Here is a 26,416-nt window from a genome sequence, read left to right as displayed (position 1 = left end):
TTGCAATCGACATTAGAACCGCACTTGCAATGTCCGACAAAAGGCCAAGGCCAGAAGTATTACTAGTCTTAAACGCAACCAAAGCAATATCAGGGCCCAAAATGTTAGAAATATTTATTTGATTTGAACAAATCCAATAAAATGGTTCCAACGTACAGTGCAAGTTCGGTTCTAATGTCGATTGCAAGAGAGGATTTACTACAAACTTGTACATCAAACTTCCAAAAAATGAACGCTACCTGGAAACTTTTTATACATCAGTCATCAAGGTGTTTTGCACGATGGTTTCGGGTGATAGATATGTCTTAGCAGCATTTACTTATAATTTCGAATACTTGCCCTATCGCTTTGCAAGTAGTAGTGAGCACTTACCCTGAAAAAAGTTGATTTCGCTGATTTCCCTCCGAGCTTCACTAGAGAACTCCAAGCGCCAAGACCGCGCTGTGGTGAGGATTCCGCTGAGGTCAGTTACGTTTAAACCTTTTTCAACCTTCTTATTTTGATCGTCATTGTGTGTCACTAAATCCCACCGCCGTCCAGTCCAACGAAAGACAGTGATGGCTGGATAACTGATTTGCTGGATCTTGTCACCAATGTACCAAATACGGATCCGAGAGAGCGTCATGGCCTTCTGCAGATCAAACGTCAGCCGCCAGGTGACCTCATCGTCGCCGAGTCTCCAGGTTGTATTGAAGTTTTGATCCAAGACGTACCCTTTAACCCGTCGGACGCCGTTTTCGTCCTCCCATTCGTCCTTTTCCACCCATGTCGGGTCGGGCTCCATCCAGCCACCTGCCAGTAAAAGTCTTTCATTAATATTTCACAGAGGTATGTATAGATTCGGCATCACACAGCTCAAATTGACTTTTTTTCGCTTTGAATACGGTCTTCTCAATTACTGTGTAATGTTTAGGGAACAGTCGATGCTCGCACACTAGACACACCCCGTTCAATACAATAGAGTAGTTTTTAGCCCAAAAATACGCTCACGTCTATGATGATTTTAATATTCGGTGACCTGGCAATCTACAAATTCGACCAAAGGTCATTTACTCCATGACGTCAGCTTAACAACAAGCAGATGAATGTTTGACCGAGAAGAGGACTTAAAGGAAACCCAAGAAATATTAGGGTCCCCAAAATCCGATTTTGCAAGTCAATTTTTTTAGTCATTTCCATACATGATTAGTTCAAACAACACTAACAAAATGTGTACCAACGTCTATGATGCAAAAAACGACCTTGTTGAGATGTGAGAACTCACATGCACAGAAAATCGTGGCCGGAATTTTTGTAGGCTCGCGGAACTAAGGGGATGATCACGCTTTTGCGCAGTTTTTAGATGAAGTTATTACGCAAATGTACTAAACAATGTTAGCAAACGTCACCACCATGAATATTTCAGCAATTTTTTCCTACATTTCTGGGCCCTAATATTGCTTTTGTTACGTTTAAGACGAATACTTCTGGCCTTTTACAGCGTCTGTACAAAATTCTGGCATACACCGAGTTATATCCACCTCAAGCGTCTCAAACAATCTTGAGATTTATTGAAATCATCTTAAGATGTTTTGCTGACAATTTTTTGAGACCATTTCTCTTATCTTGAAATGTTGGCAAACTCTCCAGATATTGTTAGCATATCGAGATCTTCTCAAAGCGTCTTGTTAGAAAAAAATTGCCGTTTTTTTGCTAAAAACTACGGACCTCGGACTGGAATTTGTCACTCAAAATCCAGGTTCACGGAGGGGGTAACTTATTATATAAATACAAAAAAGTGAAATTTGGGAATTGTTCAACAAGTCAACATCGCAGGTTGCTTTATTTTGGCATAAAATAATGTATATATGACCCTGGGAACAAGAAATCACCATACACTACTTGGAAAATCCCGCTAAACAAACATTGTAATCTCTAATGAAAACAAACATGGCGCCTGGCCGGGTCTATTGCGCCATCTGTAATTTCTAGTGACTTCTTGTTCCCTAAATACATTATTTCATGCCAAAATACAGCAGTATGTGATGTTAACTAATCAAAGGAATGGTGTGATCCGGTAGATTTCACCCTCCTCTGAGGCGTTCCGGTGCATTCCGGTAAAAAGGCAGACCTATATTAGCTGGGGTGGGATCTTTGCTCGGTTTCTTGCTCTTTTCGTATCAGATTTATATTTACGAAGTCTTCCAAAGCATAGGCTTACAAAGGTAAACAGTTGTAAAAGCACTTTTAACGTTTCATCTAAACCAGCGACAGCCGTATACATATCTGTAGTTGAAAAAATTAGTACGTGTAGAAATGATTTTCGTTAGGTGTCTAATAGATCTAGTATAACGTTGTCCTTTCAAGTTGATGGAGTCGCCAACAATGTCTTACCAAAAGGCGAGATAAAGATGTCAAAAAGGGGATCGCCTTCGAAGTACCGATATGCCGTACAGCTGTCTCTACCGCCACCCCATTATGACTACAATATTCTGCAAATTCACATGCATAACTGTAGTTTCTTACCCGCAAATGCACCTGACAGACAGTAGCAAAGACCCCACAGCAGCGCTAGTGATGTTCTGGTAGGGGACAGGTTTCCCATTTTGCAAGATGGCTAGTATGCAACCGTCACTTAACGTAAACTACCGCTCGACAGTTTCGTCACACATTCACATAGCGTGCACTGCTGAATGCTCTTATTAACTAGCTCGATAGATGAAAAATGGTAGCCTCCTAAGCAGACTCATCTATGGCGTTTTAGTATGGCTGACTAAGCATGTTACGATGGGGAACGCTATCATTCGCCGGCCGCTTTAATCGAGGCTAGGTGAGTGGCATTCTTACTTGCAGCTATGGACATCACGTCGTAACCCCAGGTGTATACGTCATCAGATATTGTTGTTTTTTCTGACTCGTCTTTTGGAAATTGTTCAATTCAAGGAATGTTATGCGTGTGTCTCATTGGCCATCCAAACTGCAGCAAATGCCAACATAATCCCCATCCAATAGTGGACCATTCCAAAATTACCCTATTAAAACATACACTATTGGAAAACCACCCGTGCTAGAATATGCCATTTCGAAATTAGTCCCCTGCAAGAATAGACTATTACGAATCTTGCGCGTGCAAATATATATATATATATTTCATATATGTATATTTGCGTGTCCTTATTGGGAATGTAGACACAGAGGCGTCTTTTTTACGGGTGTATCTTTTACCTGCGTAAATACCTTAAATTTTATAGACTTAATAAGCTGGGAGGGGCGAAAACACGTAGGCTTAAAATCGACAACAACTGAATGACCTATAACCCCGGAAACATTTGGAAGGCAGCCAATGGTAGCCGTACACGTCACATGATGCGTCATCCATGTCGTGCTGTTAAAGACGATGTCGTTTTTGACGTACAATTTTTGGTGTAGAATCTTATCGAGGCTTTGCCAGAATAAACAAAGGTTCAAACAAACAAACTAACAAAGAAACAAACAAACAAACCTAGCATTGACAACGATCTACGGCAATTTTCCCACCCACAGGACTGCTACTCTTTTCACGCCAAGCCCACGACTGCAAAAAGAATAATTATAATTTTCCGAATCCAAAATATGCAGTCTATTTTGAACGAGACGAAGACAAATTAGGTCTGACGCCATTCTATATAAAACAGCCTTAAGTTAGTTAGATATTGTAGATACTTTGACTGATTTTAACAACGTTTGTACCATGGTCACATTAAAAAAAAGACTGTATCTTGTCAATTGGTTAACTGCATAATGAAATCATCATTTTAATTTACTGTCTTACTTGCTGGGATAAAGTCCCTTAAATTTTTTTCTTCCGAGCCATCTTAAACAAATGAAAAAAAGGTGCTCGTCTTTAAAATGGCTTGTACAGACAATTATTGAATTTTCTGCCCTGCTGGAATGAGCAGTTAGCCATTACGGAGTCTTATTCAAACTCAACGAGCATTTTCAGTACAATTTTGAGTACAACTTAATTCTTCGGTCGACGATTTAGTTCAAGAGGAGAATGATAGTAATCAAGGACACCCTCTATTGTCACGCATCCTGCTGAGTTGGTACCAGTCTGTTCGTGGGGACACTAAGCTCCGCCCACTTGTAAATCAAGGTATGTCCAAACCTGTGCACGCATTCCACCGGACTGTTGATCACTTTGGCGTCCTACGCCACTGTTTCAGGCAGGCCCAGCGCACGGGATGCCATCTATTTCACCCCGAGATCCAACCATGGCGACCGGCTTGCTTCTGTTTTCGTGCCTGTTGTCCATCGACCATGTCTCTCTTCAGATTTTCGGCACAGGCGACGAGTGTCTCGAGCCCGACTTCTTCAAGTGTAAAACAAGCGGACAATGTCTCCCTTCGCTTTTCCGATGTAACGGTTGGGTCATGTGTCCAGACGGTTCAGATGAGGAAGATTGCCTGAGCGAAGAGTGTCCTGCACCCGACTATCTGAAGTGTGAAAGTAGCGGTGCCTGTGTTCGGCCAGGATGGCAATGTGACGGTCAAAACGACTGTCCAGACGGCCAAGATGAAGAGGGTTGCTGGGGCAAAGGGTGCCCTTCACCCGACGATGTCAGGTGTGAAAATAACGGAGCCTGTGTCCCTCTAGTTCAGCAATGTGACAATTATAACCATTGTCCAGACGGCTCAGATGAAGAGGATTGCTGGAGCAAAGAATGTTCCTTACCCGACCGATTCCGGTGTGCAAGTAGCGGAGCCTGTGTCCATCTTATGCGGCAATGTGACGGCCATATCCAATGTCCAGACGGTTCAGACGAAGAGAATTGCTGGAGCAAAGAGTGTCCCGAGCCAGACGATTTCAGGTGTGAAATTAGCGGACTGTGTATCCCTCTAATGGCACAATGTGACGGTAATGTCAATTGCCCAAACGGTACGGACGAAGAAGATTGTTTGAGCAAAGAATGCGAGACACCCGATTCTTTCAGGTGTGAAAGTAACGGAGTCTGTATCCCTCTCGCCTTTCAATGTGACGGTGCAGAAAACTGTGCAGACGGTTCGGACGAGAAAGATTGCTGGAATAAAGCGTGCCCTTCATCCGACGATTTCAGGTGTGAAAGTAACGGAACCTGTATCCCTCCAGTTTGGCATTGTGACGGTTTCATCGATTGTCCGGACGATACGGATGAGGAGGATTGCTTGACCGAAGAGTGTCGCACACCCGGCTATTTCAAGTGTAAAATTAACGGCGTTTGTGTTCACCCATCTCGACAATGTGACGGTAAAGATTACTGTGAAGACGGCTCCGATGAGGAAGATTGCAGGAACAAAGAGTGTCACAACCCGAACTATTTCAAGTGTGAAGGAAGTGGAACTTGTTTCTCTCCGTTGTTACAGTGCGACAGTCAGTATTTCTGTCCAGACGGGTCGGATGAGCAGGATTGCTGGGTCAAACAGTGTCCTGAGCCTGACTATTTCAAGTGTGAGCCCCGTGGTCCCTGCATCCTGGCCACGGAGCGCTGTGATGGCGTCGATGACTGTCACGACGGGTATGAAGAAAGAGGCTGTGGTGAGCTCATGTTGTCATAATGTTAATCATATAACACTTGGAATATTGCAAATGGTTTGACATTGTCGTTGGGGCGAGTCATACTGGTTCTATATACTTGTGCAATATGTAAGAATGGAATCATCAATGTTTTAGAAGGTCTGAAACGCAGCTTTTATTTTCCGACAAAATGCACAAAATGAATGCACAATGTACCTTAATCTATTTCCACCATAAAAGATATAACATCGTTGTAAACCACAAATATTGGGGAAAAGAACCACTGTTTTGCTTCAGCCACTATCTCACTAGACTGTGGCACGTTGGCGGCAGATTGTGAATGGCCAGCGCCAACGTGCCACGCACAATGACATCTTGTTGCCCTATTACCACTAATGTTCCGCTTGAAATGGTGAATGAAATCAAAATTTGAAAACAACGCAAGTGACATTAATCTTATTGATCCTTTAAGAAGGCGACAGTGGTCGTTGAATATCAAATCCGTGTATACGTTAGTGTTGGTATTTACTATGGTGATTACTGCCAACGCAGATGAGCTTCCATGATAACTACTTTCAAAGGTATATTCGAAAACATGATTTCTATAACAATCATATTTTTGCATTCTCTCGCTAACGGATCCCCCCAGTTTTCTCACATGTCACTTGCTGTATGCATAAAATGCTGTATGCGAGAGGTCAGACTAAATAATTCAACTGCAAATAGCTCAATTGTTTGTGTGAATAGCCCACATACAATGGTGTCCAGGTATACTCTTACTCCTTCTTTTGGCAGCTTGCATTTTACTGTCACAGTGGTAAACACTGAAGTAGAGGTAGAAATACCTTGGGATAGTCTTTTAAGTGTCGTACAAAATTCAGCTATCTTGTTTCGAAAAGACCTGTCTTATATCCTTGTTGGCGGTAGTCTCCAAGCAGACCTAACGGTTGCAAAGACCGTATCCAACTGGCAGAAGGAGTTGTTATTGTGCCTGACAACTTTCCTGGCTGACTGGAGCTTCTCTGGCTAGCTTGTACTATTTTAGCACCGTGGAGATCTGCTTGGAGATTAGTTGGCGGTTGGTTCTGTCCCTGCCTGAAAGAAATTTCACGGCATCAAAATCCGACTACGACCTACGAGGAATGTGACCCCACCGTAAAAATAGCAATAAAATATTTCTTTGTACAGGCGTATAAAGCTTAGCAGCATTTGAAATCCAATTCTCTCTGTTTTTGACAAGCAAAATGAACTGGTTGCCTTCATTAATTACATGTTTAGCAAAGTTTATCACATGTGTAGTGTTATTGCCTGTCACAAACAGGAGATGGATGAATGGAAGGTTCGACGAATATTAAGTAGACCATCTGTTTATTCCAGTATAAGACAGAAGAATGAACGGAACCATTATATGACAGCTACCATAGCTATAAAAATAACTACGTACAAAGGTATCTTCGAAATCATGAATTCTATTATATTTTTGTATTCTCTTGCTAACGGTTCCCCCCAGTTTTCTCACATGTCCTTTGTTTGAAGTCAGACTAAATAATTCAACTGCAAATACCTCAACTGCGTCTGTAAATAACCCACATGTTATGGTGACCATGTGAACTTTATTAATTTTTGCAGTTTACATTTTCCTGTTGAAAGCACTATGGAGAGGTTGAAATATGTTATTGTTGATGATTTTTAGGTCAGATGTTTTCTGCGTCCATGTTAGATATAATTCCAAGAATTTGTTTTCTTAATTTACTCTTTCTGTCAGACAAGGGAAATATCTGTACCCCTGAAAAGCTAAATACAAAATACAAAACGCTAAATTTTATAACTGAATATTGTTCATCCCTCAGTGCGTGATAATTTTGTGCTTTCATTTATTTGTTTATTTTAACTTTTGTTTATTCGTGATAAGCTCAAATCGGCCTTCAGGCCGCTTTTCATTAAGGTCATGAGGAAAGAGGTAATGACCGGACAAAAATAAGTAGGATACAGAATCTTAGATCTTATCAACAAGTTCACTTTAGTGTTTTGACTGCTTGGACATGGGGCACTGGTATGAGATCTAGAGTGATTGCTAAGTGTGTATAGTGTAGAATGTTTAGGTTGTTGAACGTTATATATTTCACAGTGTGTACCAGTGTCGAGTTCCGGTGTGAACAAAGCGGTAGATGTGTGGCATCATCTGCGGTGTGCAACGGCATCCCCGACTGTGACGACGCATCGGACGAGCAGCTGTGTCGTGAGTTTTAGACAAATTACAAAAACTTCTATAGTAACCGGTGCAATGGCCTAGCTGGTAGAGTATTCACCTTGAATACGATAGGTCGTGAGTTTGATCCCCGGCCAGGTCAAAACAAAGAATTAAAAATACTGCTTTATCTACTTAGCACTTAGCATTCAGGAAAGTATGGTAGTTAAAGGAGTCCTAAACTCCAGAGGGGGGGGAGTTATTTTCCAATTGATCATAATTTTAGGAAGCAAAAATGAATACTTATTACAGTAAACGATAAAGTACCCACTAGTCCCGTGCGCATCAAAAAGCATTTAGTATTCTACTAAATCCCCCAGGTGATCTAATTAATTAAATCAAACAACCTCAGCCTATGCCTGAATACAATGTACCTGACAAGGCCTGGCAAAAGTTAGGTTACACAAAGAATGTCAGGGGGGGGGGTGTTAAGAAAAAATTGTATTGTTATGTGTTCCTTTATATCTTATTAACAACTGGCCTTCTTATTGTGCTTAACCCCCCTCATTCACGCCAAAAATATTCACGATGAAGGAAGTGAGTATACGTATAGAGAATACATGGGTAGGGTCTGCACGGGTTTTGTGAGTTAACGTTGGGTAACATAAATTCGGGATTTTTCCGATAATGGTTGACTGAAATCAATCTAGCAGAACAATAAACCATCCTTTTTTTCTATTATTCTGTCAGTATCATGTACTATCTTTGCACTAATCATATATATGGTAGATTTTGTCTCTAGTCGTGCTGACACCATAATATTTCAACTTGAAACTACCGTCCGCCGCACGCACAATGACGGTGCTGTCGGACAGGGGTGAACATTAATTCGGGAGAGAAGATTCGTCTTGAATATCTTACCGCTAATTACATTTTATACAGCAGCTATTCGTTCCATCCTTGGCTTGAGGAGAGTGCTATGGATATAGACGTATCCAAGTAAAAAAAATACACGAAAAAACGGCCGTACCGCACACATCAGGCCTCCGGGAACAACCCGTGTGTTGAGTCGGTAGAACGCTACTCAAAGTTCACCCCCACCGTCATGGAAATTTGTACATTATTCATCGGGGCGTTAGCTGGATGCCGTAGAAATGGTAATACTACTATGTCGATGTGTTTCTGCTTGTGTTAGGAGCAAACTTTGAGGAAAATATCGCCATCAGTCCACTATCACACACAACATTTGGACAAAAAAGTGTTCCTCGCAAACGTTTGTCGTCTGCCGAATAGCAGGATTCTGGGTAACGAATATGGCGGCGGGAAAATTCACCGTAGTGCCGTAGCCATTGGTTGTAGCAACAAAGAGGCGTTTTGATGATTAATCACACTTAGAGTCCAGTTGTAGGTTAGCAAAAGAGATTCTAATAAGTTGTATTGTAAATAATTGTGTTGAGCAGGAAGCGGATGTGACATTTTTCTTATAAACCAGCGAACAACTATGTAGTATAGTTCTCCCACGAAGCCCTCAGACTGTGACAATAAGGGACGGAGAGTTTTTGACGTAGCCAACTTCTAATGCATGGTTATCGAAGCTTTTCAGTCAGTGTTATGAATACGTTAGTCTGTCAAGTTTGCATTTCTAGCGGTATTACTGATGTTGCATCTAGCTCATATCCCTTAATACCCCGTTTTCGAAAAATCCCGAATTTAAGTACCCCGCGAATTTATGTTACCCAACGTTACATATTATTTTGCAAAACACACCTTGTCTAATTCACCACAAGCGGAATTCTGTAAAACGTCGGCTGGTTATGTATTCATTGATGCTTAATCTAGAAGATCTTTATCTGGAAAATAACACTCCCTTCTAGAGTTTAGGACTCCTTTAACACACATCACTACCATATACCCCTGTTGTATAGTAGCTTGTACAAATGTGTGACCAAAGGGCTACAGAAATGGAGATGGGCGCCAGAACTATGTGTCTTATCAAGATACAAGGGTCACGTTAACTTTAACTTCAACTACAGTGATTAAAAATGCATTAAATGTCAGGAGATAGCGTAGTGCAAGGTGCAAATATGTCACAAGCCCCAACAGTAAGCAACTTTCCGCAGCTTTATGATCTTTGCAATGGTGTACTGACAGGTACTCCGATGTTGTGTCCTTGAGAAAGGCACTTAGCACAAATGTCCTCACTTCACTCAGGTGTAAATGAGTACCTAGCGTTCGTTAGGGACGTCCCTTGGATAGGACGTTAAATGGAGGTCCCGTGTTTGAGGAGAGTCACACCTTGAGGATGTAAAACAACCCACCAAATCTTTCGAAAAAGAGTAGGGGCATGCCCCGATGAGTGGATCAAAACATTACGGCCTAAATGGGGGTTGGGAATTTCCCGAGCAGCCTTCGTAACCCCTGCTTCTCCTAATGGGTCAGTGAAGTCATGCTTGTCTCGAGCTTTGATGTATCTAACCTAGGGTGAATACATGCTGCTACGGTAAGAATTAGTTCAGAGCGGCCCTCCACGGCCTTGCACTGAGAAAGTCCGTTAAAAAAAACTACATTGGAAATCAGTTATTCATTCCAATGATTGATTCGTTAATTATATGATTGTGTATGGGAATACTAGGGCTACCCAACCGGCCGAATTCTTAATCATAAAGGGCTTGCCTGGTATAACTGGATAATAAACAATAAAAATAGTAACAAGGCACATCTATATATTCTGTTTACAGACTGATTTTAACGTATGTTATACAAGTTACATGTATGCAAAGTAGGAAGTTATTTTAGATACGTACTAGACGGTCTGGGCTTTACACTAACAATCTGTGATGAAAAGCAATGTTACAAGGATTAGGCTATCTGGGAGCTATCCGGTATGACCATTATGCATATACGCAATGTACAATAGTAAGGCAGGTCGTTCAGTACGAACTAATACAAATGACTTTTTTTTAACTTAAATTTTTTCAGAGTCCTGTGTACAGAAGGGACTGTGGCAGTGTAACAGTGGCGAATGCATCAATAACGCCTCGGTGTGTGACGGAGACAAGGACTGCTCTTCTGGGGCAGACGAGGAGAACTGCTACAGTAAGGTTGTTTATTCTTGTCCATGTTGCGTCGCAGGACCTTTCAGACCTTGGCCAGAGATTCCCAGCGTGGGGACTTTGTGAAGGGTTGTTCTCGGTTGTGTCCTTTTGCGCTTGTTTAAGCCCAGAAACGCGAATGAAGTTTTTCTTTAATCTCCAAGCAGATCTACACCGTGCACCAAAAATCTGAAACTGTTGCCAAATAAATTTTAGGAAAAGTCACCAACTTTAGCGACTCTAGCATAAGCCGTTCGGAGTTATGCGACATTAATGTTGGCGCGGGCCTCAACCCCCCCCCCCCCTCGGAATAGGGTTAAACAAATAACATATAACGTTGGTTAACATAAAATTGCTATTTTTCCGATGATGGTTGAATGTAATCAATCTGGCAGAACAATAAACCATCCTTTTTTCTGTTATTCTGTCAGTATCATGTATTACCTTTGCACTAATGCTATATATGTTAGATTTTCTCTCTAGTCGTGTTGACACCATAATATTTTAACTTGAAACTACTGTCCGCCGCACGCAGAATGACAGTGCTCTTGGACAGGTGCGAACATTATTCCGGGAGAGAAGATTCGTCATTGATATATGCCGCTAATTAGCTTTTATACAGCAGCTGCCCATCTTGACTTGAAGAGACTGCCAAGGTCATATAAACGTGACCAAAGAAAAATAAATACACGACAAAACGGACGTACCACACACATCTGGCCTTCGGTAACATCCCGTTTGTTGAGTCGGTAGAACGTCACTCAAAGTCGACATCCACCGTCATGGCGACGTGTACATTATTCATGAAGGGTAGCTTATATGCCGTAACAATGGTAATACTACTATGTCCATGTGTTCCTTGTTGTGTTAGGAGCAGACTTTCAGGAAAATATCGTCCTCAGTCCACTATCACACGCAACATTTAGACAAGAAAGTGTTCCTCCCAAACGTTTGTCGTCTGCTTGACAACAGGATTCTGGGTTATAATATGGCGGCGGGAAAATACACGTGCCGTAGGTTGTAGCAACAAAGAGGAGTTTTGATGATTGATCACACTTAGAATCCAGTTGCAGGTTAGCAAAAGAGATTGTAAAAAGTTGTCTTGTAAGTAATTGTGTTTAGCAGGAAGCGGATGTGACATTTGTCTTATAAACCAGCGAACAGCCGTGTAGTGTGATTCTCCCACGAAGCCCCCAGACTCTGTCAATAAGGGACGGAGAGTTTTTGACGTCGCCAACTTCTAATGCATGGTTATCGAAGCTTTTCAGCCAGTGTTCTGAATACGTTAGTCTATCCGGTTTGCACTGCTGGCGTTATAACTGATTTTGCATCTAGCTCATATCCCTTAATACCCCGTTTTCGAAAAATCCCGAATTTAAGTACCCCGCGAATTTATGTTAACCAACGTTACTTTTATAATACTTATTCACAATGTCCATCGACTGTGAACATGTCTCGAAAGCATTTGCATAATTGATTTTACAGTTGATGCTGTTGCTGCCGTTGACATTTTTATACATTTTTTGCTAACAGCTCCTTGCAACGGTCTCCAGCTGTTGTGTGACGGGAGGTGTCTACCGAAATACCTCGCCTGTGACGGGCTGGAGGACTGTTCGAACGGGGAGGACGAGATTAACTGTACAGCTGGAGGTGGGGGTTTGTTGACCTATCTTTGTCCAAGCGAATAACGTTGCAGGTTCAAATAGCTGCTGTTATCAAAAGGCGTTGATAAGGATTTAATCATTTGTGCGTTACCTCCATTATAGTCAGGGGTACTGTTTTGGGGTTGTCTCTCTGTGTGTGTGAGTGCACACGTGTGTGTGTTTGTGTGTGTGTGTTTGTATGTGTGTGTGTGTATATGTGTGTGTGTGTGTGTGTGTGTGTGTGTTTCCGAACATTTGTAGCAACTCAAGAGCTTCTGGTTAAACTGTGTTGATATTTACGTTGATGAAAGTTAGATATCCAGGTAGTAAGATACGCCAAAAATAATTACTCAAGCAACTGGATGACTGTGTTGATATTTAGTTTATGGGTAGGTCTATGGAAGGCAAAGGTCAATGTTAATTATGGACCTCTTCGTGGCTGATCTTGATACTGCAGCATAACTGTTTTTTTTATCCTTTGTCGTGGACATGATAATAACCTTCGCCGAGAAGGTTATGCAGAGGGTAGCGTCTATGTGTGTGTGTGTTTGTAACGTACAGCATAACTCGAGAAGGCTTTGATGGATTGTCTTGATATTTGGTAGGTGGGTAGGTCTTGATGAGACATGGGAATGATTAGATTTTGGGTCCCCTAGCGGCTTGTTACTGTACTGCAGCGGAACTTCCTGTTTTGATATCGCGTGTTCTGGACATACTATGGTCTTGGTTACGAAGTAATAGCTGGCCAAAGTTACGCCCCCCCCACCCCATATTTAAAGCATTAGAGGGTAATGGCTCCGGTCTAAAATTCAATCTCTTTATCAGAATGTTCAAACTTTACATTCAAACGATAGGGCCCTTGGTGGGTATTTGAGGAAATGAAACCACTTTACTTTCTCATTCATGGTTACGAAGTAATAGCTGACCAAAGTTACGCCCCCCACCCCATACTTAAAGCATTATAGACCAATTGCACAGGTCTAAAATTCAATCTCTTTATCAGAATGTTCAAACTTTACATTCAAACGATAGGGCCCTTGGCGGGTATTTGAGGAAATGAAACCACTTTACTTTCTCATTCATGGTTACGAAGTAATAGCTGACCAAAGTTACGCCCCCCCACCCCATACTTAAAGCATTATAGATCAATTGCACAGGTCTAAAATTCAATCTCTTTATCAGAATGTTCAAACTTTACATTCAAACGATAGGGCCCTTGGCGGGTATTTGAGGAAATGAAACCACTTTACTTTCTCATTCATGGTTACGAAGTAATAGCTGACCAAAGTTACGCCCCCCCACCCCATACTTAAAGCATTATAGATCAATTGCACAGGTCTAAAATTCAATCTCTTTATCAGAATGTTCAAACTTTACATTCAAACGATAGGGCCCTTGGCGGGTATTTGAGGAAATGAAACCACTTTACTTTCTCATTCATGGTTACGAAGTAATAGCTGACCAAAGTTACGACCCCCACCCCATACTTAAAGCATTATAGACCAATTGCACAGGTCTAAAATCACTCTTGATTTTTGAGTGGTAGATAGCTCTTTTGACAGGGAGTAACTGGTCTAGGTTTGGGCCCCCTAGAGGCTTTTTTTAGAACTGCAGGAGCAGGTTTTGCTTCAGACTTTGAAATGGAATAACTCAAGAAGGCCCTGATGGATGGTCATGGTAAGTAGATAGCTTGAGTGATGATGTACATGATTAGATACTTATTATGCAAATCAGTATCTAATTTGCATAATTAATGAGGGAAGTTTATACATTCGCCAAATTCCATACTAGGACTCTCAAACTTGTGACATATGTAACTGAGAAGGAGAGAAATATTCATAGATATGAACTATGCAAATGATGACCTCATTTGCATAATAAATGAGAAAATACTATAACTCAAGATGGGCCTGATGGATGGTCTTGATTTTTGGTAAGTAGATAGCTTGAGTGATGATGTATATGATTAGATACTTTTTATGCAAATAAGTATCTAATTTGCATAATTCATGAGGAAAGGTTATACATCCGCTAAGTTCCATGATAGGACTCTGAAACATTTGACACATGTAACTGAGGAGGAGAGAAATATTAATAGATATGAACTATACAAATGAAGACCTCATTTGCATAATTAATGAGAACATACTATAACTCAAGATGGGCATGATGGATGGTCTTGATTTTTTTGGTATGTAGATAGCTTACGTGATGCTTTGTATGATTGGATATAATTAGGCAAATGGGATTGTTAGACAAAATACAATTCATTACGATAAATTTCCCCAACACAGGTTGCGGTGCTAAGCAGTTCCGCTGCGCGGACGGTTCCTGCCTGTTGGAGTCTCAGCTGTGTGACAACCTGCCGGACTGCAGTGGAGGGGAGGATGAGGAAGACTGTGGAGGTAGTTAGATCAGATCAGTCCATTATTATATTAGACACACTATCTACTGTGATTTAATGTAAGTCAGTGTATTTTAATGAAGCCTAAACATCCTGGTAGAACACTAGATAAAACAAAAGAAAGGAAGCACGTGCTAATGGATAACATTTAGGAATGGTTGCTAACTTAAAGGTTCATTTATGTCTATTCAAGATAGAGAATCAATACCGGTACACAAGACTATAATACTTTAATGATTTCTCAGTGAGAATACTTCCAAACGGCATCCACCATTACTTATCAGCTCTGAATGGGTCATCATGTGACCTGGAAGTCAAAGGTCACAAAGGTTACGTGACACGCGGTGACAATTGTATAATCTACATCATTGCGAGGGAAGCTTCTTAGTTTGACAGGTCTCATTGGTGACATTTTCCTAACAGATATTCCACCTTCTGGATTCCCTCTTGGTTTGGCGAGTCGGTACATTCCCGATGTTTTCATCACTGCCAGTTCCAAGTACAAGTCGGAGTTCGCCGCATCCCAGGCTCGGCACACGCCTCCGACTACACCCGGATACTGCTGGGTACCAAGTTCTGTGGTGGACCAATGGCTTCAGGTATCTTTCTATCTCATTGCTTCGTGTACAACATTTTGGATTCATACACTCAGGATAGTGGTAACACACAGTGTGATGACTACATTTGTATCTGTCAATAAGCCCATTCGTAATTTCGACTACGCATGTGCAGTGTCAAAGCTTTAAAGGTAATGGCCCCTGAGACGTAAACAAGTCCCGTCTGGGCGTTGTTATGCAAATCTAGACAATATCGAGACGAGAACTGTTTGTACAAGCCAGGCGCCTTCACCTTTGGCGCGGCGTAGTCGGAAGTACGAATGGGCACAATGTGTGATTGATAGGTCTACTTTGGAAAAACGACTGACGTCACAGGCGTGGTAATCAGCGGAGGTGCGTCGATGTGGGACCTGGGCAGCTGGGTGACGTCATTCACCCTGTCCTTCAGCATGGACGGCGATTCTTGGGCACCGTACGAAGATAGCAACAACAACGTGCAGGTACGAGCTAATTTTTTTTTTGTGTGTATGTGTATTGCATACCCGGTAAACTGCATCAGGGCGTAACACACCAGGTTTATACTGAAGAGTACAAGCTGCATATCCGGACAGATTTATATGATCACACACAGCGGGAAGGACCCCTACTCTTTTCGATAAGTGTGTTGGGTTCTTTAACGTGCTTGAGGTGTGGCTCTCCTCAAACACGGGACCTCCATTTAACGTCCTATCCGTGGGACGTCCCTAACCGAAGTTAGGTATTCATTTTCACCTGAGTAAAGTGGGAAATGTCGTGTAAAGTGCCTTTCCCAAGGGCACAACGTCAACGGGACAAATCAGGGAACCCCGGATTCGAACCCGGTACCCGGGTTCTAGGGCCAAACACCCTTCAACTACGCCACCGCGACTTCGGTGTAAAGTTTATAGTAAAAAATTTACAGGCTATTTTTGTACATAAAGAAAAATGAAATCACCCAAAAGCCTATGTCACGTGACCTGAACGGAAGTGTGATGTCAACAACGGGGCAAAGGTTCCCGGCAGTTGGTATCGGCCCCCGTCTCTGTTGAGGGATGGGCCCTTACGTACAGCGTCTTTAACTCCACGTACTAGGAATTAATCCTGCGCAGTGTCTAAAATTCTGATTTTGTCACGGCGAGGATATCTTCAGTTGAACTTAACGTTCCACATGCATAATAAGAGTTAGGATTTTGTCCCTTTTTTTACTTTAAAAAATTGTCATCGAAAAGCGTGATTACTTCACTGACACCTGACGCCGTGATGAACACCACTTAGATTATTTACGTTTTTTTAAAGACTTGAACACTTTTTCTGAATGTAGTTAACAATGTGGTTTCATATACAGAACATTCTTATAGCATTACGTGAATGTTATTGGCGAACCTACATGTAGTTTGATACAAGTCTTGAGTCCTCGAGTCGCTTAGATACAGCCCGATTATTCCAGAGAATTCTGTTGGATACTGTATTCATTCCATTAGCTATAGGTGCCTAAACTTAAACCTTCTTATTTTCTTGCACAGGTTTTCCAAGGAAACCGAGACCGGTACAACAAAGTCAGTCGTCCTCTCCAACATCCTGTGACGTCAAGCTACATCCGTCTGTACCCAACAGGCTATGAGAGCTGGGTTGCCATGGTGATGGAGGTGTACGTCACAAACGGTAAGTTTGCCGTAGATCTATAACCAGGTTGTAGACACTCTCACGACAAGATGATGATGATAACCAGGTAGAGTACAGCCCGCCAATCAAATGTTCTATCCATATACATGCAAATAATGTAAGCCAAAGCTATCAAAAGCCCCCTGGGTTTTAGTCCACGAAAAGCTCACATTGACAGCGTATTCCGCCCTCTAAAGTGTCCATCTGGTGAATTTTAGCCGATTTGATACGGCGGAAAGCGTCGCTATAGCAACAAAACTTTGATGGCCTTTGACCTCTCTGCACAAGAAATGACCACATCCAAACAAAACAAAAAGACATAAAATCACAAAAAAACATCACTTGTAACATCCAGAAAAAAATGCCAACATTTCCCACTAAAGGCTTCTTATAGACCTTTAATACTAGTGACCGTTGCCAGGTACTGAGTTCGAACTGTAACATGTGTACCATGATTGACAATCATTTGATTAATTCAGAATGTGTAGACAAGCTAAACTTCTTGTTACAGGACAAAAAAGAAATTAAAGAGGAAAGTAATGCAATGAGTATAATTAGTGTAAACCTCGGCAACTATGCGTGTAATTGTTACGAAAGCTGCTGTAATATTTTTGTTTATATTCAGACGAAAACACTTGGTTGATGCAAGACGAGTACGTTCCATTGGGGGTCGGACTGCGCTCCGGCGATCCTGCTGCGGTTCCGAAGATTGCCGACCTCGACATGACAGCTTCATCGCGAGAGGACGCCGTCTACCCTTGGCAGGCACGTCTGAACAACGGAGAGGGACAGCAGCAGAGAGCAGAATGGTCTCCGGCTCTACTCGTGGGTAACACCGAACCATGGCTACAGGTAGCTCTTGCCTAGTAATAGCCGAGGTAACGAAGTAAGCTGCATTCACGATGATATAACCTTCCTCGTCGTGGGGCACTCCCTAGACAAGACCCAAGTTATGCCCCGCCGGCTTTGCTCTTACAGGCAAGCCACTATCGATGGCTTCCCAACTCCTTTATCTACGCTGCCGGTCCCCCCCCCCCCTCCAATTAAAATCCCAAGTAAATCCACATTAGGGCCCCGTGCGGCACAAGGGAATAGAAACAGGCCAGTGGAAGTGCAGTATGATTGGTGCGTTTATTCACGTGACTTGGCCTGACCAATCATAAGAAACAAAGTCCAAGGTACTGATTGTAAATGATTGTAAATGATTGGTTTCCCTTGCATATAATAACAAGTGAGTGCATAGATCTCCATCCACTGCTACCTTGTCCCCCCAACGACCCGGAGGTCAAGGGACTAGGTAGGTAAGTAGTACAAAGGAAAGGAAATTCCGTAGAGGTACTTAACGTCAATGTGCATTTAGCATAGTTTATTTTCTACTTTTCACTCCAGATTAAGCATGACAAGTTGTACGCAGTTGCCGGTGTCATCACCCAGGGGGCTTACAGCCTGGACTACTGGGTGACGTCATACAAGCTGGCTTTCTCTGCGAATGGCCAAATATGGACACCGTACGTAAACCGAACTGGGGACAGTGAGGCAATGCCAATGGTCAGTTTTACTACACATTCTGAAAATTGACATTGTAGCGTTAGTTAGTCATTCAAAAAAAAGACGACTCATTTTGAGACACTTTTATTTCCCTTTCCCTTTTATTTGAATATGTGTAACGGTCTATTGCTGGGTTCAACTTCCAATTAAAGCTTTTCTTTCCTTGTAATATTTGTTTGGAAAGCAGAAGTTAATATAAGCATGTTCTGCTCAAGAAATTACGACTGTTTCTTTATGGTACCCTTACCCACTCGGAGAAATACATGAATGAGATCTTATTCACTATAAATGGTTTCTTTCAGGTTTTCCAGGGAAACACTGACAGCCATCGCTATGCTCGCAACCTGTTAGACAAGCCGGTTCTTGCAGTCTACACTCGGTTCTACCCTCTCACCTACTATTTTAACTGTGCACTAAGGGTCGAGGTTCTCATAATAGATGGTATTAGAGAACTCCAATATGTGTTTTCTTGAATTGTTTTCATGACTATTGGTTCGATATAAACTAAGTCTAGAAATAGATATACAGAAGGTAACATATTATAGATTTCATTTAAAAGTATAGAATTGAATCTGATTGTCATAGTTTTCACACTGCACGCTAACCCTAAGTTTTGAAGAAATGCTGTTAACTTATAGCCTGGTATCTATTCTTTTCTTGCCCCAAATTGTTTTTCTGTTCAAACCCCTTGTAGAATATTTCTAGATCACACTTACCCATAAGCCAAAACAACTGAAAAGCGTAAACTCCTTGGTGGAAATAAGAGCTCATAGTTTTGATACATTTATATTAGCGGCACCACTTACGTAATGCTACGGTCATATTTGCACCGGTGCCCGTAGAGGCGTAGTCCCGGCCGGGCCCCGAGGATACAAATTTGTCCCGCTGGACTGTTGGACACCGCGGAAGGGGACTTCTCAGCGTCCTCACTATTAGCTCACGACACCTATTTGTTACCGAGCCCCGCAGTGACTTTAACTCAGTGTTAAAGACCTCCAGGGCCCCGACCGTGCTGCTGAGTGCCCCACTCACTGGACCACGTGGGGGTCACGCCCGAAAGTGAAAAAAAGGCCATGAACAGCCCGGCAGGGCTCTTTTTTTCAATTGTGATATAAGCATATACCGTCAATATTCCTTATAAGGTTCCGGTTGTGCATCTCACGAGGCCTTCTGTAACGGGACATGTCGACCAAAGGAAAGTTTCTGTCGAGCCTTTGACGGATGCGTGCCGCAGCGCTACGACAATGCAGACAAGTAAATACACTTATTATACAACTTTCCTTATATGATATACCAGATATTTTCTTAAATCAAATAGTGAAATCAGGTTAAGAAGACATTTTTGGATTAAGACAAGACAAAAATGCAAACTAGTAAGAGCAATGGTAATTCTTGATCGAAGTCAAATAAATGCAAATACGAAAATAATTAAAATTAATGAAATTTTATCTATGTGAGACAATGGTGGACATGTTGCTACACTACCTGCAAAATCTAAAATGTTTTATATATGAGCTCGTCGTGTTGACCTGCTTTTTTGGAAGCCGAGTGAAAGATAAAGGACCCCACTTTTTTTCTGCGATGTGTGGTCCCTGCTAGTACATTCAAGTAAATATCAGTTCAGTCTATACAGAAAAGATATAAACAAGGAGACAAAGAAAGGCTTACTTGTGTTGCAGCCTTATTTGTGAAGACGTGCTGCAAGAAGAGTGCGGTCTGGAATCGACCCCCAAGCTGGAAGATCTTGGATGTTCGGGTTCGTCTGTTCAGGACTGTTATATGTACAGAGAAGTGGGCTTATGTAGTGCTGGGGCTGCATGGCTGATGCAGTAGACAGATCTAGAATAGACAGATTAGATGGGGGATTAGATACACGGTAGATGGGTACTACATGGATAGATAGATAAATAGATGAACGGATGGATAGATGGATAGATAAATGATAGATGGACAGACCTAAAATAGATGGATGGATAGAAAATAGATACATATTAGATATGTATTACAATGATAAACATAGATAGATACTAGATTGATAAATAGATCTTGGATGTTGGAATTAGTCTGCTCAGCACTGTTATATGTACGGGGAAGTGGGCTTGTGTAGTGCTTAGGCTGTACGGCTGATGCAGTAGACAGAATGGAGTAATTCGATGGATATAGATGGACGGTAGATAGATATTTAGATAGTTATAGATGAACAGATGGATAGATGGAGAGATGGATAGATGATAGATTGATACTAGACATGTATTACATGGATTAACAATTAGATAGATAAATATATGGCAAAACATTGACAAACGTGTCTGTATGGGTGTTCGAAGAATGTATTACGATGAACCTGACTGTAAGTTGAAACAATTCATAGAATTTCAACCGTAAAAGTGATATGGTACCTGTAGTTAGTAAATGATTGTCACTTCTTTGACTTGTAGAAATCGACCGTCAGTTCATTCCGTGTAGAGATGACAACAGTCCTGGACGAGGATCTGAAGTGTTCCACGAATTGCTGGGTTGTGACGGCATAGAAGACTGCTCCACAGGGAAGGACGAGGCGAACTGTGACGGTAGGAAAACCGTCACCGGATCGGTCACATGTGTACTAATTTTGTGCTTATAATCCTACTGAATTTTTAACAATATCCTTATCAATACAGTGCTTAATCCTTATCACAATGAATATTAAGCTTGACCCTTATTCTTGTCAATATAATGCTTCATTTTTATTCAACGCAATATGATACTTGAACCCTATCTCACTCAATATGGTACTTATCTTAGTCATAGCTAGATAACTCGTATTTGGCTTACTTATTTCAACCCAAGGAAAGCACATCCCCGCTTATTTTGGGTTTCTATTTGAGGTTGCACAACCTCAACTCTAGCGATCGTCTTTTCCAGGGAATAACTCTGAAGCAAAACAAGAGTTCCGCGACCTGATATCTCCATGAAGAATTCTATTTATGCAAATGACTTACACATTTGCATAATATATGCTTGGTCATAAACACATTTATCTTACTTACTCATTTTGCAATATTGACTATAATTTGACAATTAGATGAATTTGGGTGTTTTTGCATTAATTATGCAAATTAGAAATTTATTTGCATAATTGGTATGTGTTGATGCTCCACTCTCCATAAACTACATATGTTACATGTATTTGAGTCTTATAATGGAAAGCACTGAAAATATAGATTTTCCTCATTAGCTATGCAAATTAAGTCCCAATTAGCATAATTTGCACTTCATTGTGTACTTCTATGTCTAAGCTACCCACATACTAAATATCATGGAAATCCGTCGTTCCTCTGTTCAGTTATTCTCCTTAGAAGATTTTCACAATAACGCCCCTGCAGTTCCAGAGCAAGCTGCTAGGGGGCCCAAACCCACACCACTTCTTCATTACACCACAAGCTATCTGTCACCAAAAAATCAAGACCATAGCAAGTCCAGGTCAAGAGATACAAAAATGGAATTTCTGCTGCAGTACCAAGGTCACATACCAGGGGGCCCAAAATCGACCTTAAAGTTCGGCTTCACAACACCTGCCCACATACCAAATATCATCGTAATCCATCAAGATGTTCTTGAGTTATGCTGACTACAGTAGTCCGGAAACACAAACAGACAGACAGACAAACAGACAGACACACAAACACACCCAAAACTATATCTCCATTTTTCATGGACATAATAACTGCATATGCGTATGTAATGGACGAATATCCCTTCATCAGCCGCAAGACCATTTACATTTTTGTTTAAACTTCTCTAGTTTTGGTATATCAAAGGTGAAAACCATAACGCAAAATTGGGCATGTTCGCATTGGATGAACCCAATAATTCTTTTCGGCGAAAATGACTGATGTTGGCAGTAAGAGACAAACGCTCGGTATAATCGAGGCCACTGTGGAGGAAATTCTTTGAATCTTGCCAATGATCTACGGCGTGAGGAATTGTAACTCCGCTTATACAACCTCACAGATGTAACAAGAGTTCCACGACCTCATATCTCCATGAACAATTCTATTCATGCAAATGACTTACATGTTTACATAATATATGCTTGGTCATAAACACCTTTAGCTAACTTACACATGTTGCAATATTGACAGTCCTATAATTTTCCAATTAAATGAATTATGGTGTTTTTGCATTAATTATGCAAATTAGGAATTTATTTGCATAATTGGTATCTGTTGATGCTCCACTTTCCATAACCTACATATGTTACATGTAATTGAGTCTGATAATGGAAAAAAACTGCAAATATAGATGTTCCTCATTAACTATGAAAATTAAGTCACAATTAGCATAATTTACACTTCATTATATATATCTCTGTCTAAGCTACCTGCATACTAAGTATCATATTGACAGTCCTATAATTTTCCAATTAGATGAGATATGGCGCTTTTGCATTTAAAATGCAAATTAGTAATTTATTTGGATAATTGGTATCTATTGACGATCCACTTTCCATAAACTACATACGTTACATGTAATTGAGTCTTATAATGGAGAACACTGCAGATATAGATTTTCCTCATTAGCGTTGCAAATTAAGTCCCAATTAGCATAATTTACAGTTCATTGTTTATATCACTATCTAAGCTGCCTGTATTCTAAATATCATGGAAATCGTCGTTCCTTTGTTCATATATTCTCCTTAGAAGATTTTCACAAAACACCCCTGCAGTTCCAGAGGAAGCTGCTAGAGGGCCCAAACCTACACCACCTCTAAATTACACCAAAAGCTATCTGCCACCCAAAAATCAAGACCACAGCACGTCCAGGTTAAAAGATACAAAAATTGAATTTCTGCTGCAGTACCAAGGTCATATACCAGGGGGCCCAAAATCGACCTTGAAGTTCGGCTTCACAACACCCGCCCACATACCAAATATCATTGTAATCCATCAAGATGTTCTTGAGTTATGCTGACTAGAGTAGTCCGGAAACACAAACAGACAGACGGACAGACAGACAGACACACCGAAAACAATATCTCCATTTTTCATGGAGATAAATATAGGGCAAAGGGGCGCTTCACATTCAACACGGGTGGCATACCCGGAAGTAAAGCTTGCGCCGAAATTCCCATCGCTTTGCAGTCATTATGTCAAAATGAGATATTGATTTGGGTGTGTCTGTTTGTCTGTCTGTCTGTTTGTCTGTCTGTTTGTGTTTCCGCACCACTCTTGTCAGCATAACTCAAGAGGCTCTTGGTGGATTACAATGATATTTGGTATGTGGGCAGGTGAAGCCGAAAGTTAATATCGATTTCGGGCCCCCTGGTATGTGACCTTGGTACTGCAGCAGAACTTCAATTTTTGTATCTTTTGACCTGGACGTGCTGTGGTCTTAATTTTTGGGAGGCAGATAGCTTGTAATGTAATAAAGAAGTGGTGCAGGTTTGGGCCCTCTAGCAGCTTGCTCTGGAACTGCAGGGGCGTTTTTGTGTGAAAATCTTCTAAGGAGGATATATGAACAAAGGAATAACGGATTTCCTTGATATTTAGAATGCAGGTAGCTTAGATAGAGATATACACAATGAAGTGCAAATTATGCTAATTAAGACTTATTTAGCACAGCTAATGAGGAAAAATCAATCTTTGGAGTGTTTTCCATTATCAGACTCAAATACATGTAACGTATGTAGTTTATGGAAAGTGGATCTTCAAAAGATACCAATTATTCAAATGAATTACTAATTTGCATAATCAATGCAAAACACCATATCTCATCTAATTGGAAAATAATAGGACTGTCAATATGATACTTGGGATGCAGGTAGCTTAGCCAGAGATAAACATAATGAAGTGCAAATTATGCTAATTGCCACCTTATTTGCATAGGCAATGAGGAAGATCTATATTTGCAGTGTTTTCCATTATCAGACTCAAATACATGTAAAATATGTAGTTTATGGAAAGTGGAGCATCAACAGATACCAATTATGCAAATCAATCCAAAAACACCATAATTAATCTAATTGGAAAATTATAGGACTGTCAAAATTGCAACATGTGTAAGTTAGATAAAGGTGTTTATGACCAAGCATTTATTATGCAAATGTGTAAGTCATTTGCATGAACAGAATTGTTCATGGAGATATGAGGTCGTGGAGCTCTTGTTTTAGTATTGAATGCAATTTGACAGCAGATTAAAAGACATGCAAACTGAAAAATTAACCATCGATACCATTTTTTAGTTAATAGAGAACTTCTACTGACGTTTGTGAGTCATCCACATTTTGTGTTTCCTCGACAGAGTGTGGGATGGAGTGTCCGACCGATTTGGGGGACCCCTGCATTCCAAGTCAATGGATCTGTGACGACATTGAGGATTGTTCGGATGGGAGGGACGAACAAGGGTGTGTGCAAGGTAGGCTGACTTACGAAAAGAGCAGCTAGTGGAAATCATGCTTTATTTGCTTAGCCCTTTTGCCCATCCTTGGACATAGATTCTCCATCTCATGCGGTCCTGGGCCTTTTCTACCAGCTGCTCTTATGTATATCCCGATGTTTCGACGAATGGCTTGCCAATTGCCTCTTCGTAGATTGACATGGTTTAACTTTAATATGTACTCTCCATGACAGGAGTGCCCAAACACTGTTTCTTCACCTGCCGTAACAGCGTCGCCTGTCTGCCGACACGTCAACTAGGAGATGGGCACCAGGACTGCACTTTCGGAGAGGACGAAGGGCCCGGTGACGGTGAGTCGCAACCGTCATAATTAGTGGGAGTGTGATGCACAAACTCCTTTGTAATATATTGCAATGGATATTCAAACACTGACAACGACCTCCTAAATTGCACCTTTAGTTAGATGATTTTGGTCGATTTTGAATGACTTACTTATAGATGGTTATATGTAGCGTTCTAATTGATGGATATAAATCTGTTGCTACAGTTGAAGACGCTTTGGCACGCAGGTGGGGCTCCTGCAGCTACAACTGTTCGTCTGTTTACGGCAACGCGCCGTGCGTTCCTGACGCGTTCCGTTGTGACGATGAATCGGACTGTTTGGAAGAGGAGGACGAAGAGGCAGGCTGTGACCATGTCGGAGATGCCGGAGGGACCGATGATTGCCCGACGTTCACCTGCAACCTGCCCGCCGGCCTAGAGCCGATCTGTGTGCCGCATCACCAGCTGTGTGACGGGTACCCGGACTGTGCGGCAGGGGAGGACGAGCAGGGGTGTGGCAACGCGGGTGGCGCGTCCACTCAAGCTACAACCACGTCGAGCGTCAGCCCACAAACTGCTGCCACAGGTAAAGAAGCGACCAGGTGGCCCACAGGGGGCCAAGAGCCACAGGATGGACTCACAACAGAACCGACAAGTGGCCAAGAAACATTCGAAGACCAAACTGGTAAGGAGTCCATTGGCATTCTGAAACACAGTCACCCTGATTTAAAAAAAAAAAAACACTTATTGTCACGCAGTCTTTTGAACAATATCATACAACAACAGTAAGATTTTGTCTGCGTTTTCACACGTGCCAATTATGAATATACTTCTTAGTTATATACTCAGCATTGTATTTCTAAGTATATATATGTTTGTTTTTTTCTAGTTGGAGGATTCCGTGAGAGCCATGGGTCACATGACCAGGCCATGATTTGGATGGTAGCCACTGCACTGGGTGGTCAGATTCTCTATGACATGAATTTCTAATTATGCAAGGCATTGAACAAAGTGTGTCGGGAACAACATTGTATATGTAAATCCATGTAGGAAAAATTACGAAGCATTTGCGAATACGAGAAACATGATCTTTG

At 41.5% G+C, this 26,416-nt stretch overlaps 1 protein-coding gene across 1 annotated transcript; it reads left to right on the top strand.

Annotated features, from left to right (window-relative positions):
- Nucleotides 1-4,080: 4,080 nt before the first annotated feature.
- Nucleotides 4,081-26,416, top strand: LOC136426830 (low-density lipoprotein receptor-related protein 2-like). The gene is made up of 18 exons (XM_066415551.1): nucleotides 4,081-5,532; nucleotides 7,640-7,750; nucleotides 10,679-10,795; nucleotides 12,325-12,441; nucleotides 14,729-14,839; nucleotides 15,262-15,437; nucleotides 15,740-15,895; nucleotides 16,937-17,075; nucleotides 17,701-17,927; nucleotides 18,465-18,623; nucleotides 18,926-19,064; nucleotides 19,766-19,877; nucleotides 20,303-20,379; nucleotides 21,062-21,193; nucleotides 24,906-25,019; nucleotides 25,235-25,351; nucleotides 25,549-26,007; nucleotides 26,212-26,416. Exons 1-18 carry the CDS (start codon nucleotides 4,203-4,205, stop codon nucleotides 26,310-26,312), a joined length of 3,894 nt encoding a protein of 1,297 aa, XP_066271648.1. The 5' UTR covers nucleotides 4,081-4,202; the 3' UTR covers nucleotides 26,313-26,416.

Source organism: Branchiostoma lanceolatum, chromosome 2 (assembly GCF_035083965.1).
Source record: "Branchiostoma lanceolatum isolate klBraLanc5 chromosome 2, klBraLanc5.hap2, whole genome shotgun sequence".
NCBI lineage: Eukaryota > Metazoa > Chordata > Leptocardii > Amphioxiformes > Branchiostomatidae > Branchiostoma > Branchiostoma lanceolatum.
This window is presented reverse-complemented; position numbering and strand designations above follow the sequence as displayed.

What these genes read in the sequence shown, in the direction of transcription:
- LOC136426830 (XM_066415551.1), top strand. Translation starts at nt 4,203, where the DNA reads ATGCCATCTATTTCACCCCGAGATCCAACCATGGCGACCGGCTTGCTT. An exon ending in GTATGAAGAAAGAGGCTGTG is followed by an intron (nt 5,533 to 7,639) that starts GTGAGCTCATGT and finishes TATATTTCACAG; the next exon opens with TGTGTACCAGTGTCGAGTTC. An exon ending in ATAGCAACAACAACGTGCAG is followed by an intron (nt 15,896 to 16,936) that starts GTACGAGCTAAT and finishes TTTCTTGCACAG; the next exon opens with GTTTTCCAAGGAAACCGAGA.